At 44.7% G+C, this 17,271-nt stretch overlaps 1 protein-coding gene across 3 annotated transcripts in view; it reads left to right on the top strand.

The window, feature by feature from the left end:
- The window catches only part of LOC129708260 (zinc transporter ZIP11-like), a 515,212-nt gene that overhangs the window by 26,295 nt on the left and 471,646 nt on the right, over window positions 1-17,271 (top strand). For all 3 annotated transcript variants that reach the window (XM_055653905.1, XM_055653904.1, XM_055653906.1), the window contains one exon: window positions 14,699-14,857. In XM_055653905.1, the coding sequence (XP_055509880.1) occupies window positions 14,699-14,857 (159 nt within the window). The remainder of the gene's footprint in view (window positions 1-14,698; window positions 14,858-17,271) is intronic.

The following is a 17,271-nucleotide window of genomic DNA, read 5'->3' as shown; positions in this document are numbered from 1 at the left end:
CCTGGCCTGTTGAGTGTTTGCAACATTTTATTTTTTGTAGACGGCGTAAACCATGTCAACAACTGCTTTTTGCTTATTGAGCTTTGTAACTTTAAAGTTTAACATCTGGAAAAACGGGAAGGAAATTAATGCGTTGCAACCATTTTAAAAATTCAGTTGAGGTTACAACAGCGGTTGCCATACGGGTTGCATGCAGCACTGTTGATTTCTGTGATTGCCAGATTCAATTATGTTATCTAGTGATGAAAATCCACAGTGTTAAATGCATCACTGTACCTTGAGTGGCAACTATCATTTGTTAACATTGTTGAACTCATAAAACTTTGCCTCTTGGAGGATCCTTTATCAAGCAAATAATATGTTGAGGACACAAGGAACTGCAGATGGTGGAATCTTGTGCAGAAGACAGTTTTGGACACAAAATGGACACACAGTGCTGGTGTAACCCAGTGGGTCAGGCAGCATCTCTGGAGTATGTGGATGGGCATCGTTTCTGGTTGTGGCCCTTCAGACTGATTACAGTAGGGGGAAGAAAGTTGGAAAAGAAGTGGGGTGTGACAAAGCCTGTCAAGTGGCAGGTTGGTACCGGTGAATGGGGTTTAGATTAGCAGATGGGTGGACAACGTTCAAGATGAAAAGGAGGCAAAAGGGTGACACAAGGAGCCAAAAAGTAGATAAGGAGACAAAAAGGTGTCAGAGATACAGAGAGATGTGGAGTGAAATGTAAATTGTCCTAACTGCCCTATATTGCTGTAACAAGTTTGGAAGGTGGAATACTATGTCTGTAGATATGAGGAATATGGTTTGGGTTAGAAATGAGACCAAAGGCAGTGGCTCAAATTTCCGCTTGTTTAATTTTCTCCATCCCAGAACTTGCTGTGGTATGCCTCCATTTTGCACTGGAGCTCAACAAAAATTGATACTGAATCTCAAAGACTACAGTTTAGGAATTATTATCTGTTCCGTACAATGATACTCATAAATAATTTTGTAGTTTACTTGTGTTTATTTCTTCCTTCGACATAATTCTATCTCATTCTGTTTGGTTAATTTCACGGCTCACTTCATGTACACTTGCCTTGCAATATATTTTTGATAATAGGGCGCTCGCTGATTCAATCTCAACCACCGAATTACGCGCTGGAGTATATTCCTCTCTGTGTTGTCATCCCGTGACTTATTGCAGCAGGGTTACTCTATTAAGCTATATTACATCTGAAGACAAACTTAATGCTATGCTTTGCAAATATTCCATCTCGCCAGAGATAAATCATGTTTTTTTGGGGCTTTTCATGTAGTGAAATTGAGGGAGCTGAATGGAGTTAAATGTTTACCTGATAATAAACAGTAGCACTTTCTGCCCGAATGAAAGTAGCTTGTGGGACGTCTATTGCGATGTTTAAGAAGTCGTGTTGATATAATGGGGCCGTAAATCTTGTTCCTTAATCCCTTGAAAATCTCCCAAGAAACTTATTGAACAGAGATCATTCTTCACTTGGACGCGGGTGCTTTTCCTCTAGCATTTGTCAACGTTTCCATTGACAGCTATGCGTTTAACTGCCAAACCCCCGGACTCTGAATGAGTCCTTAATTCACTTGCCTCTTTCCTCAGTCTACCTCTCCATGTTAGATTCTGGTCATCTACCTTATCTATGTGTGTGATGACATCAGTTCATCTTGGTTAAAATTCCACTTCACTGTCATGGACATGTCTCTATGAGCAACAGTGTCCTGAGGGTGTGTAGTGCAGGACCATAAGACATAGGAGTCGAATGACGTCATTCAGCCCATCGAGTTTACTCTGCCATTCAATCATGGCTGATCTATATTTCACGCTCAACTCCATTCTCCTGCCTTCTCCGCATTATCTTTGACGCCCTAATTGGTGCCTGCTTATTTCGCAGATGGGGAAGCCAGTATGAACTCCTTTACATGATTAGAGTCGTCCAACATTTAAGCAGGTTCTTCAGCCCATCCTGTTCATTCCGACCATCGAGCACCCACTTTCCCTAGAGCGTTGGAAATTGAGGGGACCAGATAGGGGTACAATACATAAAATGATGTGAGGTTGATAGTTGGAACAATTTTCTTAGGTGGGAATGTCAAACTCTAGCTTGCTTTAAGGAGAAAACTTTATAGGAGCTGTGCTGGGACAGAATTTTTGGGGGTGGGTGAGTGGAACACGCTGCCAGGGGTGATGGTGGAGGCAGATACGACAGTGAGATTTAAGAGGCTTTTAGATAGGCACATGGATGTGCAGGGAGTGTAGTGATATGGACCACACGCAGGTGGAGCAGATCAGTTTAACTTGGCATCATGTTCGGCACAGGCATTGTGGGCTGAACAGCCTGTTGCCGTGCTGCACCGTTCTGTGTTCTCTGTATACTAATTCTACTCTAAACCCATGTTATTCTCCCCACATTCCCATCAATTCCCACTGTTTCGACCATTCACCCACACTCGCGGGGTAATTTAAAGCATTCAATTAACCTTCCTACCCTTGTGTCTATGAGGTGAGGGTGGAAAACAGACCACCCAGAGGAATCTCATGGCGTCACAAGGAGAACATGCAAACTCTACACAGTTGGCACGGGAGATTGAAACTGGGTTGCTGTAGCTGTGAGGCAGCAGCTCTACTGACTACTATGCGGTGTCATCCTGAGCAAGTTATAATGTACACAAAATGAAAAGTCTGAAAATTGGGGAAAGAGAATTATATTCAGCAGAATGAGAAGGGTCAACTTTTGTTTAGAGGTTTTGAGGGGTACCGCATGTGATTTTTTTTCACTGTCTACTGGTACAAATGTTAGACATGTAACCATCCGAATCTCTCTCCAGCCCCTACAACTCCAATGTGCCCACCATCTCTCCCCTCTCACTGTCTCTCTGTCTGATATGAGTAACACTGTTCCTTTAATCTCGAAGGCAGACACAAAATGTTGGAGGCAACATCTCTGGAGAGAAGGAAAGGATGACGTTTGTGGGTCGAGACCCTTCTTCAGACTGATGTCAGGGGAGGGGGCGGGACAGAGATAGAATGTAGTCGGAGACAGTAAGACTGGTGGGAGAACTGGGAAGGGGGAGGGGATGGAGAGAGAGGGAAAGCAAGGACTTATTTGAAGTTAGAGAAGTCAATGATCATACCACTGGGGTGTAAACTACCCAAGCGAAATATGAGGTGCTGTTCCTCCAATTTGTGCTGGGCCTCACTCGGACAATGGAGGAGGCCCAGGACGGAAATGTCAGATTAGGAATTGGAATGGGAGGGGGAGTTAAAGTGCTGAGCAACCGGGAGATCAGGTAGGTTAAGGCGGACTGAGCGGAGGTGTTCAGCGAAACGATCGCCGAGCCTGTGCTTGGTCTCGCCGATGTACAGGAGTTGACACCTGGAACAGCGGATACAGTAGCTGAAGAGCAGTTTAATCTCGATCTGTTTCTGGAATTCCTCTGCATTGAATCCAATGTACCTTGAGGCATTGCAGAGTAAACTTAGCAATGCTGATCACATTGACTAGCTGAAGATAGGCACAAAATGCTTGAGTAACTCAGCGAGTCTGGCAGCACCTCTGGCGGAAAACAATAGATAACGTTTTGGGTCGAGACCCTTCTTCAGACTGAGAGTCAGGAAAGAGAGAATCTAGAGGTATGGAAAAAAAATGTTTTCATACCTCTAGTTAACTCTAACATAGCACTAGTTAGATCACTGAAGATAGACTCAATATGCTGGAGTAACTCAGCAGGACAGGTGGCATCTCTGGAGTGAAGGAATGGGTAACTCCAGCATTTTGTGTCTATCTTTGGTGCACACCAGCATTTGCGTTTCTTTCCTACACATTGTCAAGTTGAATGGCTGACAACCATTACAGAAGACATTTAAGAATCGATCACAACTCCAACAGGGTGTGAGCAATTGATTTTCTTCCCCAAAGCTAGTAGCAAACCAGGTGGTATGTGACAATATAGCACCATCATAAATAATGCTGAGGAATGCAGCATTAAACCTAAAGTAAATTTATGTTTCAGCTAACGGAGCTGGCCTGCTGGAGATTAGCCAATGTGGTTTACGATACAATTTTAGCATTGTGGTTGAATCGGTTTTATTAACCACTTCCAGAAAAACAGACTCCATGCAGAGCTTACTATGAGGAGAGTGACCATAAAGTGGCCTTCTGATCGTTATCTTGTGGGTTTCAATTTTGTGCTCAGCAATGAAGTAAGTCCTTGAAGATTACAGCCCAAATTTCATGAACTGAAAATGTAAAAAATGGGACGCTTGTAAACGGATTAACCCCTTAAATGACTAAATGGTGGTATATTGTAACACACCATGTTTTGCTTCTGGCCTTGAGGGTGAAAATCAATCGGCCACACTCAGTCTTGGATGTGAGCTTAGCTCATAACTGCTGTCTGCGATGCGTACAAACTCTTCAGTTCAGGAGCACTTATTACGGACAATAAAAGTCGATCTTGCTGGAAATGCCGACACCGTGTGAAAGAATTAATACCGATAAAGACTTTCAGTTTCATCTCCCATTTGCTTTTAGATGCCGGTTGCAATGGCATGTGTTTCCTATTTTGAGGCAGTAAGGAGAGATAAAACAAGGACTATCCACTGCAAGCCAGGGAGTATCACAGGCAAACAGAAGAAAGCTATTCAATCCAAAATGCTGATATCATCTCTCTGCAAAAAAAAAAACAATTCCACGCTCTTTATCTCTGCAAATTCCCCCATTTTAAGCTTTTTATGAGAGGAGACTTTGAGCACAAAACAATCTGATGCACTGATTAGGTGATGCGAGGAACTGTAGATGCTAGAATCTTGATCAAAACGTAATGTAGTGGAGTAACTGAGCACATCAGGCAGCCGCAGGTCCACAGACGCCTGACCTGCTGAGTTACTTCTGCATTTTGTGTTTTGATGATGAGCAGATTTGAAGTATTGTGCCTAATAAAACAGTGTAAACTGTTTAGTTTAGTTTAAGGATACAGCGCGAAGGCAAGCCCTTCGGCCCACCGGGTCCGCACCGACCAGCGATCCCCGCACATTAACACTCTCTTTCGCATTAGGGACATTTTACATTGATTCCAGGCCCAGCACTTCAACTCCCCCTCCCATTCCCAATCTGACTTTTCTGTCCTGGGCCTCCTCAATTGTTAGAGTGAGGCCCAGTGCAAATTGGAGGAGCAGCACCTTATATTTCGCTTGGGAAGTTTACACCCCAGCGGTATGAACATTGACCTCCAATTTCAGGTAGTCCTCGCTTTCTCCTTCCTTCCCCTCCCCTTCCCAGTTCTGCCGCAGCCTACTGTCTCCACCTCTTCCTTTCTTCTTCCCGCCCCCCCCCCCTGCCCCCACATCAGTCTAAAGAAGGGCCTCGACCTGAAATGACACCTATTCCTTCGTTCCATAGATGCTGCCTCACCCGCTGAGTTTCTCCAGCATTGTTGTCTACCTACCATTCTCACTATGTTCATTGGCATTACTGTGTGTTAATTACACCACACACAAAATCTGCATCAACAAACACAAAGTGCTGGAGTAACTTAGCGGGTCAGACAACATCTCTGGAGAATGTCGATAGGTGACGTCTTGGGTTCCGACCCTTGTCCATAATCTTCATCAGCAAGTTAGAGGAAGCAGAATTCTCCTACTGTTCCTCACAGAGCTGATGATGGTCTTCTGATTTTGTTACAACAGAAAAACTCACCTCTTAACTCCCCAAAACTGTTCAAGTAATATACCTGACGTAGGAACACTGTCCCCATGATTCAGGAATGTGGTTTCCACAACACGCAAGGAGCTTGGCACCGTTGAGGATAAATTCACATATTTATGATGTCTATTGGACTCTTCGAACATCGAGGCGCTGCATCACTGATGTCTTGTGTCTGCTGTGTGTATCACCTATAAAATGCTCTTCAATCATTTGCCTGCGTTCTTTGTCAGCCTTCCAAAACTAAAGCCGCTGCAACCCAGAAGGCATCACAAGTTCCACGTTGTTCCCAGTTCTTTGACATATTTTGCCATTCTTACAATATCTCCTGGTCCCTTCTCGTGAAAGTGTGGAAGTGTATCTGTAGTTGGCTCTTTCCTAAATCCTTGGCAAGATTGGTATTAAATGTTGAACTTGACAGCTTCCACACAAATGAATACAAAATGGGTTAACTGCCAGGGTTTTCCATGCGCAGAGCCACAGAGCAAAAGTGTATCCAGTGATACACTTACTCCTGTTGCAAGTGATTTAAACATGATTGAATCTACTGAGGCATGAAGGATTAGACTGAGAACTAATTGTATGGCCTTGACATGTATTCTTCTTTGTTTAAGTAGTTGAATTGTAGTATAATTGAGGGGTTTGGAATGATTAAGGTAATATAAACAGCATGAATAGAAGCATCAGTAATGGAAACAACAGTAATGGAAATCAAACTAATTTCTATGCATAACCTGGTGCCTTTTGGTAGGAAGAATGAGAATACATAATTGGAAAATAAGAGATTAAATTGAAATAAGGACCCAAAGGGATCTTGGATATTTAATATAAAAACACTAAAATAAGGCCATAAAAAGGCAAATGTAACACAGGAATTTTTTCCATACAAAAATATTCTAAACATGTATAGAACCATGGTTGATCTGCACCTGGAATGCTGGTTTCCTCTTACATTTCTGGTCTTCGTTATTTAAAATGGTCACAGAGGGACTCAGAATTACAGAAAAAATATTACTTCTTTACCTCTTCATGTTTAAAATGCTGGTAAAAGTGGTGAAGGTAGACAAAAAATGCTGGAGAAACTCAGCGGGTGAAGCAGCATTTATGGAGAGAAGGAATTGGCGACGTTTCAGATCGAGACCTTACTTCAGACCTGAAACGTCGTCAGTTTCTTCCCTCCATAGATGCCGCCTCACCCGCTGTATTCCCCCTTCTTCCTTGTGCTCACCTGAAATTGTACCCATTTCTCCCCATCCCTCCCCTCAGGCTTTACAATTCACAATTCTTCTCTCCTTATATTATATTGTTAATTTTTTCATCTTTTGACTTTGTTCAACCATCTGCCTCTCAAAAAATCCCCCTCACCTGTATCCACCTGTCACTTGCCAAGCTTTGTCCTGGCCCTCCAGAATGTCCAGAAGGACCTCCTCTTTTACAGCATTCTCCCCCTTCTCACCACGATCAGTCTGAAGAAGGATCTTGACTTGAAATGTCACCTATCCATAACCTCGAGAGGTGCTCCCTAACCCATTGAGTTACTTCAGCACTTTGCGTGTTTTTTTCTGTAAACCAGTATCTCCAGTTCCTAGTTTCTGCAGGATTTAAGTAAATCGTCTGTGTCTGGGAACAACGTTTCCACATGTGGTTAGAACAAGTATATAAAGCCCTTAAGCATATCATAAATGGTTGGATTTTTGGAGCTTCAAGCAAGTCACATACATAGATCGAAGAAAAAACACAATGAATCCCAAGGGAAAAATGAGTAAAACAATGTACTGAAATCTAATGTGAACGGGTGATCGGTAGTCAGCGTCGACTTGGTGAGCCAAAGGCCTGTTTCCATGCTGTATCTCTAAACTAAGTTGATATAATTACAACCTAGACGTCTGGATTATATGCCTGGGAGAGGATACGGACGGTGGCTTATTTATGCTGTCAGTGGATTTGAAAGAATATTTGGAGATGACAGTGGTGCTACTCTTCCAGGGCTCTGAAAACCAGTCGTAGGTAGTTGATGTTCTGACGTCTACAGGAAGGCAAGGATCACTGATAACCAGTATACCTTGAGCTTTGTACTGGGTTTGAGGTCTAAACTACAAACAGTCTTCTTCAGACATCCAAAACCTCTGCTGATACCCTGAAGGTAAGGGCGGCAGGATGGTGCAGCGGCAGAGTTGCTGCCGCACAGCGCCAGAGACCCGGGTTCGATCCTGACTACAGGTCCTGACTGTATAGCGTTTGTACGTTCTCCCCGTGATCTGCGTGGGTATTCCCCGGGTGCTCCAGTTTCCTTCACAGTCCAAAGATCTACCGATTTGTAGGTTAATTGCCTTGGTAAAATTTTAAATTAAACCTCTGTCCTCTCGTTTAGATTCCCCTATCCTGGGTAAAAGACTCTGTGCATTCACCCTATCTATTCTTCATGATTTCACCCACGGCTATAAAATCACAGTCAGCCCCCTGCTTTTCAACGTTCTGGCAACATCCTCATATTTCTTCTCTGCATGCTTTCTAGCTTAATTACATCCTAATATATAACTGGTTTTGATAACAGCGATGTTGAAGACCACGCCCCTCACCTGTATCAATCTATTACTTTCCAGCCTTTGTGCTGCCCCTCCTCTCTTCCAGTCCTCCCCCCCCCCCCCCCCCCCCCCCCCCCTTACAATAAGTCTGAAGTAGAGTCCTAACTCAAAATGTCACCTATCCATGTTCTCCAGAGATGTTGCCTAATCCACAAAGTTATTCCAGCACTTGTTATCTTTAAAAGCATTGTACAGATTTAGGAGCAAGGCATCTCCTGCTCTTCTTCAGGATCTTGGTGAAATACCTGATGTACCACTTTCACTCTAGTGTTTGGATGCTACTTAACATATGGAAGGTAGGGCAGAGATGTGGAGCTGACCATTGTGACCTTGCTGCAGCCCCCTGTCTTGAAGTATGTTGACACTGCAATGTGGGAAGAAAAAATGCAGCTCAAATCACATTGAGGCTTATTTATCATCCAAGGATTCCGTACAGGGGCAGATCTATTGAGCCCGTTCTGGCAATCTGACACCCTATCTTACTAAACTTACATTAACCTTATTAACATATTCTCCCCACAATTCTCATCAGCTCCCCTCAGATTCTACCACTCACCTATTGAATAGTAGTAATTTACAGTCGCTGATTACCCAACCAAAGAAACCAGAGCACCCGGAGGAAAAGCATACAGTCACAGGGAGCAGACAGATGGTGCCAGAGGTTAGCATTGAACCCGGGTCGCAGAGGTACCATGAGGCAGCAGCTGTTCCAATGTGCCACCCGTCATGTATGCTCATTTTAAATAACTTCCATGATTATTACTGTAGGATTAAATTAAAAAAGCCTATTTAGTATTTGAAATTATTCTAGTTTGTCTGCAGTAATTACTTCCAAACTCTCAAGCGCACCTTGGTATAACCAAGCATAAAAAAAAGTTAGAAACTGCAGATGCTGTTTTACAAAAGAAGAGGTATCTCAGCGGGTCAGGCAGCATCTCGGTTCTGACCCGCAACATCACCCCTTGTTTCTATCCAGTGATGCTGCCTGACCTACTGAGTCACTCCAGCACTTTGTGTCTATCTTCCGCATTTCAGGAGAACATGGATAGGCGATATTTTGAGTCGGTGTCGTTCTTCAGACCCCAGACATTCACACTAGATGAACTAAGTGTATGTTGAGATGAACCAGTGTTTACAGAAGTTTTCATTTGGAGCAACGTAATCCTTTCAACCAAGTACTGTTGCTATTTGCCAGTGTTAGTCCACTACCTGGACCTGGGTGATAATCACTGTAATTTGTCATTGCTTTTCTTTTGATGTCTTACTTCCGACAGGCCTGTCCACTTGGTTATGCCTTTCAAAAGGGACTCTGTAATGTTTTTTGACACAGTTCTCTGCAAGACTTTGCTATTCATTTCGTAAACAGGTCTTGAATCTGATCCAGATGTCTTTGCTCCGCACACCAGCTTTACAAATGAACTCTGTAAATGCAAAAATCTGTGACAGTATTTGGTACTTCGCCATTTGTTAAAGTGGTAAACAACGCTGCCAAACCTCGTGGGATGCCATTGCCAAACCGTTTGTGATCTGTTGGTGTCTGTGCAGTCTTCCCTTTTTCAAACTTCCAGTTTTTCTCTCCGATATGATACAATCATTTTTTTTTTGGTGGGGTGTGCTTTCATAGTTACATCTACAACATTGCTTTGATCCTATCCAACAGACTTAATATTTGTAAATAGGTTAGAAAAGAAGGCATGTATTTATAGGGTGCCTTTTGTAGTTGTCCCCAAATTTTGAGTAGAGGTTACACTGTAATGCAGAAATTTGCACATAGTCACCCCCCGTAAATAATAACATGATATATGCTTAAGCTTGCTTATGCCAAAGTGTGCATGAAAGCGTGTATAAATGTATAATCTATTCTCATGATCAGAAAAGAAGCTCCCAACATCAATTTGCCCGAAATATTGTCAGAAATGTCTAACAATGCTTCAGCATCAACGAGGACTATTTAAAAAAAAAAAGTGATGAGTCCTTTGGGAATTCCACTTCACCATTCTGCTTGGGTAGCTTACAATCCAAAGGCATGAACATTGAATTCTCCAATTTTAAATAACACCCTCCCTCTTCCCCCCCCTTTATCCTGTACCCTCACCCCATCCCTGTGCTTATCCTTTTCTCCGACTATCCTGACCACTTTTCCCCCACCCCTCTCCCCTTCTACTATTAACCTTCGCTCTGGCATTGGATTTCACTTCACTTCTCTCCTTATCCAACACCCTTTTCTCTCCTTTTCTCCTCTAGCCTTTGTCAACCCATCTGCCAAACAACCCACCCCCCCCTCACATGTATCCACCTATTAGTTTGAAGTAGTCATCCGGTAGGCGGCGCGGCTCTGGCCAGCAGCGGCCTCTGCAGCCTGTCCGCGTTTTTATTATTTTTTGTCTGTGTTTTTATGTAGTTTTTGTTATTTTATGTTGGGGTGTGTGTGTGGGGGGATGGGGGTGGGGTGGGAGGGGGGGGGAAACTTTTGAATCTCTCCCTGCACTGGAGACCCGACCTTTTCTCGTCGGGTCTCAGGTGTCGTTGAGGCCGCAACGAGGAGCGGCCTCCAACGGGAAGAAGCCGGGGACTCTGGTGCCGACTCACCGTGGAGCGGTGGAGGAGCGCTGCTGCTGCTGCTGCCGCTGCCGCTGCTGCTGCCGCCGCTGCTGCTGCTGATGCGGAGGCTGCAACTGCGGGTCTGCGGACGGCGGCACCGGGAGCCCGCGGATCCCTGGAGGGAGACCGCTTTTCGGGGCTCCTGCAACGGCGAATTCTCCCGCCCGTGTTGCGGGGTTGAAGAGCTCCTGGAGCGGGGCCTAACACCATTGCCCCGCGCGGCTGGAACGGCCGCGGGACTTTGCGAGCGCACACCGGGGGCTCCAACACCAAGACCCGGTGTGCGACCTCGCACCACCCGGCGTGGCTTCAATGGCTGCGGGACAATCGCCATCGCCAGCCGGGGGCTTTGACTTTGACTCTGACATCGGGGGGGGAGAGTGCAGTGGAGAGATAAGTTTTTTTGGCCTTCCATCACAGCTATGTGATGGATGTTTATGTAAAATGTAATTATGTTGTGTCTGGGGTCTATTTGTGTGTAATGTATGGCTGCAGAAACGGCATTTCGTTTGGACCTCCAGGGGTCCAAATGACAATTAAATTGACTCTTGACTCTTGACTCTAGGGTCCCGACCTGAAACATCTTCTATCCATGTTCTCCAGGGATGCTGCCTGACCCGCTGAGTTACTCCAGCACTTTGTGCCCACCTATCACTTGTGCCGCTTTGTTCCACCTCTCCACCCCTATCATAATCAGTCTGCAGAGGCTCCCAACCCAAAGCATCATCTGTCCATGCTGCCTGACATGGAGAGTTCCTCTATTACTTTCTTCTTACTCAGTTTTCACTTGTCTTTTCCATTTAAATTAAACCTTCTATGATGTTGAAATCGGCTCCCACTTGAGCAATGCATGGATGTTAAATTTCTTAGTCATGTTCTCCGAACAATTTCTGTCTACGTCCATAACTCTGTTTGAAACTCTCCTTGATCCTTCTGCAATCTCTGACCATCTCTGGCCTGTAACACATCCCCAATTTTAATAGCTCCATCATAAATAACTAACTGTGCGTTGAGTTGCCAGAACTCCATGAACCTTTTTGCATCTCCTTTTATGAAGGTCCATTAAATTATCTCAAGTCAAGTCAAGTCAAGTTTATTTGTCACATACACATACGAGATGTGCAGTGAAATGAAAAGTGGCAATGCTCGCGTACTTTGTGCAAAAAGACAAACAGACAAACAACCAAACAAACTATAAACACAATCATAAACACACACATATTCTTTTACATATTAAATATTGGAAAAACGGTAAAGTTAGTCCCTGGTGAGATTTACAATCCGAATGGCCTCTGGGAAGAAACTTCTTCTCTCCTTGATCTTGGTGCCGTGTTTTTGTTGCTATTGGGTCACTAGTGCTGGCGAACATGGCAGGATTTACTGCATATTTTGTTCCCGTTAAGCAGGAGATAGTGAGCCGCCTTCTAGATCTGTTGCGTCTTGAAGTTAATCCTTGAACTGCGTGATTGAAGTTATTCCTACCGGGATATCGGTCAAGGAATATCATGATTTTAAGCTTGCGAAGTGGAGAAACGGCAATATTTTAATCATTTGTTGAAAGTGCTCTTACAAGATACTTTCAGATTCAATTTTTTAATTGTCATTGTCAGTGTACAGTACAGAGACAACGAAATGCATTCGTACAGAGACAACGAAATGCATTTCAAATCTTTTACAGTGGAAAAATTTTATACAAATGCAAGTTGGTGCAAATTGCAACTTATTTTCAAAAACCATCTTGCTGCAAATTGCTTTGAAGGTTTTGTGTTGTGTAAGGTCTGCTGGTTGTATCGAACATTATTGTAAAAGCAAAATGGTAATACGTTTGAGGGCAAATTATATTAAGTGTGAAAATCTATTGTTTGTCATCGGCCATTGTCTTCAAAAATTGACAACTGTCAATGTTTAAATAGATATTTAACTTAGGTAATTCAAACAGTGTATCTTTGTAATATGACATAGGTTAAAATATGTTTCATCTTTAGGTTTTGAATAAATATTATTATATGGTGCCGATTGAATGATTGATTGAAAGAAACAGCATGGAAACATGCTCTTCAGACTACCGAGTCCACACCAACCATCAATCATTGTTCTTGGTTATCCAACTGGCGCATCCACTCCCTACACATTCAGGGCAATTTATAGAAACCAATTAACCTACAAACCTGTACGTCTTGGGATGTGGGAGGAAACCGGAGCACCCGAAGGAAACCCATGAGATCACAAGGAGAACATGCAAACTCCACACAGACAGTACCCGAGTTCAGTATCGAACCTGGGACTCTGGCACTGTGAGACAGCAGCGCTACCAGCTGCGCCACTGTGCCACCCAAATAGAAAATGTCGAAGTTTAGAATTTCTGTTACTTGGACATGTTCATGTGTTGTAAACCATATAATTCTCAGTGTAATCTATACTACTAAAACTCTGTTCTTGACCGGTTTCGGCTTTCTGTGCTGCGGTTTCCGAGAGAACGCCGCCACCTACGGTGTCATTTTTGGCCACCTCGCTCAGAGCCCCCCTCTGTCGCGTGTGTGCCGAGGATTTTTCCCGTCGATGAAAATTGACTAGAGATATTAATGTTTTTACAACATTCCCCATTCTCTCTGCTGCCCCTGCTGGAGGGGGAGCTACTATAAAACCCGGAAGTGGTGTGCCTCAATCAGTCTCTGCAAGTGGTGTGCCTCAATCAGTCTCTGCAAGTGGTGTGCCTCAATCAGAGCTTTGAATGACACTGACAAATGTCTACAGCACTGTGAGTACCCTTAATTTGGTTTGAAAATGAAAATATGGTTAGAGGTAAAAAAGCACTGCCTGCAAATAGTTGTTTGGGTTTGGGTTGAATTAAAAAGGGCACTCTCCCCCCCCCCTCCTCCACCCCCCCCCATCCTCCTCCCCCCCCCTCCTCCTCCTCCCCCCCCTCCTCCCCCCCTCCTCCCCCCCCCCCCCCTCCTCCCCGCCCCCTCCCCCCCCCCCCTCCCCCCCCCCCCCCCCCCCCCCCCCCCCCCCCCCCCCCCCCCCCCCCCCCCCCCCCCCCCCCCCCCCCCCCCCCCCCCCCCCCCCCCCCCCCCCTCCCCCCCCCCCCCCCCCTCTCCCCCCCCCCCCCCCCCCCCTCCCCCTCTCCCCCCCCCCCTCCCCCCCCTCCCCCCCCCCCCTCCTCCCCCTCCCCCCCCCTCCCTCTCTCCCTCTCCCCCCCTCCCCCCCCCCCCCCTCCCCCCCCCCCCCCCCCCCCCCCTCCCCCCCCCCCCCCCCCCCCCCCCCCCCCCCCCTCCCTCCTCTCCCACCCCTCCCCCCCCCCTCCCCCCCCCCCCTTCCCCCCCCCCCCCCCCCCCCCCCCCCCTCCCCCCCCCCCCCCTCCTCTTCCCTCCACCCCCATACATTATGTTTGAATAAGTCCAACGGGTATAGAACTAAATAGGTATCTTGTGTCAACTGATGCTAAGCAGGGAAAAAAATATGCCTGATGCCAGAGTGTTATTCATTTCAAGAGTCAAGTGTGTTTTATTGTCAGATGTCCCAGAAGAAATGTTCAGTTTGTGTATATAAACATATATACACCTATACATGCATGCTCACGCATGCACACACACACGCACATATGCACGCATATACATGTACATCTATACACACGCACACACACGTACACACATGCACACGTACACATAAAAACAACCAACAATAGTGCAAAAAGTCACATTTTCCCCCACATACAATTTATACTGCTCTTGTTCTTAATGTTTGTTCTTGCTCAGTTCAGTAATTACAGCTGCTGTTCATTTTGATCTTGTGCTGCAGGTGATGCTGGCTGCCTCTTACTGGTCACTGCTCGCCCCAGCCATTGAGATGGCAGAATCTTCAGGGAGCTACGGAGCGTTTGCCTTCTTTCCAGTGGGAGTGGGCTTCACGCTTGGAGCAGCCTTTGTTTATTTGGCTGATGCTCTGCTGCCCTCACTGGTGAGTGTGCATAAATCACTTTCAATCTACAGGCTTCCCTGGTGTGCAAACATTTCTTTTCTGGCGCATAGAACTGTTTGGCATTCCCAGAGGGGGAAAAAGAAGAGGAAATATGTGGGAAAATTTTAATAAAAATAATCGGAGAGGCCTGAAAGTGTTGAGTTACTTTATCTGAAGACAATTTTGTAACATGCACAGAAATCAAACTAAAAGTGCTAGCTTAACTGCTCGTATAAGATTTATAATATTGCTGTGAGATATTATTCTGAATGAATGTTTGATTGGACTTTTTCACTGAACTGAGAACATTCTCTGCAGACAGGATGGGTCACAGTGTGAAATCACCAAAGGGAATTGACTGTCCAGGCATCCTCCTCATCTTCAGGAGGCCTCTGATAGATGGAGTGCAGAGGCATAAAGCAAGATATTCTCTACTCTCTTAAAGATAGGCGCAAAATGCTGGAGTAACTGAGTGGGTCAGGCAGCACCTCTGGAGAAAAAGAATAGGTGACGCTTCAGGTCAGAACTCTTCTTCAGTCTCACTGTCTGGAGTCTGAAGAAGGGTTCTGACTCAAAATGTCACCCATTCTTTTCCACCAGAGATGCTGCCTGACTCGCTGCGTTACTCCAGCATTTTGTGTCTATATTCAGTATAAACCAGCATCTGCTGTTCCCTCCTATGCATTTTCTTTACTCCCTTACCTGTACAATAGATGAATACTAAACTTAACTAAGTGGATGCAATGACTGAGGACCATGGAGAAGATTAGATGTGTGTAGTATTGCAGGGGCGTTAGGGTGACATCCGTTAACTCCGTCCCCAGTCACTACATTCCCATCACAATTGAACTTCCAAGGTCAATGAGGGGTATAAACTGACTATGCTTCAACATAACAACCTATTTGAATTTTCCAATGCAGTGTACACTTAATTGTGGAGTACCAGGATGTTTACAATGAGCTTCGTAGCTTAAAAAGTTCTTGGCTGTCTTGCCCTTTGTTGCCCGTATCCATTTTAAACTCACTGGTGCATTAAGTATTGAGTTTTATTATTGCTTTGTTGAATGGCATCATTTCTGCAGTGTTCACTGCTGTTGTGACTGAGATTGATATCACACCCAGTGTTCCTAATATCCTGCACTCGCTGCATCATTCTGGAGAATTTGCTCTGGAATTGAAAATGTTGTTATATTTTAAATAGACTCTCTTAACAGCATGTTACATGGTGCTGCTAAAATTGACGATAGATTGGTGATTGCTCACTTCAAGCTCCATTTCCTACTCATGGGGGGGGGGGGGGGGGGGGGAAACTGGTCTCAATGGTGAGACACGTGTGGTCTTTCAGTTTATTTGTTTGATTCTGTTCAACAAAATGATGCCAAGTGAAGGAAAGTTGGAAGCTTGCTCATAGATAGCAGATTTTGAAAGTAGCACCAAGACGCCATTGCTAAACGGTGGGCTGGATGTTTGCTGTATAAGTCGCTGTTTTAAAAACAGCTGAAAATGCCACAGAATGCTCATCTGCACAGTACTGCAGCTGCAAAATGATAATCTACATGCAGTCTCATTAGGCCCATTCTTATTCACGTGTGACCAAAAAGATGAAAAATTGTGGAATACGTCTCTTCTAATTCTGAAAGCATTACAGGTATATTGTTTTATCTTTAGGTTTTGAAATCAAGTGAAATTTTTAGATGTTATGCTGACAATGTTTGTTTAAGGTAGAGGTCAAATATCGACGGGTCACATGTGTGACATCACATGGAAGCAGTTTACAAACTCTGTGCATTTTCAAAAGCTGGAATGTTCATATCTTTAGCAGACATGCATTATAGTTCTGTAGGTAGGAAAATAGCAATGAATAAGATGAATCTCTTCCAAGAATTGTTTAATGTATTACTCTGGGATGACATCTGGTCGCGTGTGTGACATTTTGGTTCACTTTCCAAAGAATGGGCCATTAGCTGATTGGTATGATTAAAATGAAGGGAACATCAATTTTAGATAAGGTTCAATGCGAAATTCAGTGCTTCAGACCAGGCATCTGCTTCATCTCCAAGAATGTTGACTTCCACTGTGGAAATGTCATCTGATTCTGTCCCATCTCAACTCAGCTGCTGAAACCTTCAGCCTCTGGACTTGAATGCGGCATTGTTCCCTTGCTTGTGTCCCATTCTCACTTCTACTTGCACACAACTTAACCTACTGCAACCTAATTTCAACCCAGTCCAATTCTGCCCAGTGTTCACTGATCTGTTTGATATCCTTTCTGGCAACCTCACTAAGTTTGTTCTGATGTCTCCCATAACACATTTCATTTGATAATACTTCTTTAAAGTGCAGAGCAAGTTTTTTTACACAGAGTGGTGGGTGCCTGGATTGCGCAGCCAGGGGTAGCAGCTGAGGCATAGTGG

This window comes from Leucoraja erinacea, chromosome 23 (genome assembly GCF_028641065.1).
Source record: "Leucoraja erinacea ecotype New England chromosome 23, Leri_hhj_1, whole genome shotgun sequence".
Taxonomy (NCBI): Eukaryota; Metazoa; Chordata; class Chondrichthyes; order Rajiformes; family Rajidae; genus Leucoraja; species Leucoraja erinaceus.
The sequence above is the reverse complement of the archived record's forward strand: the minus strand, read 5'-3'. Positions and strand labels throughout refer to the sequence as shown.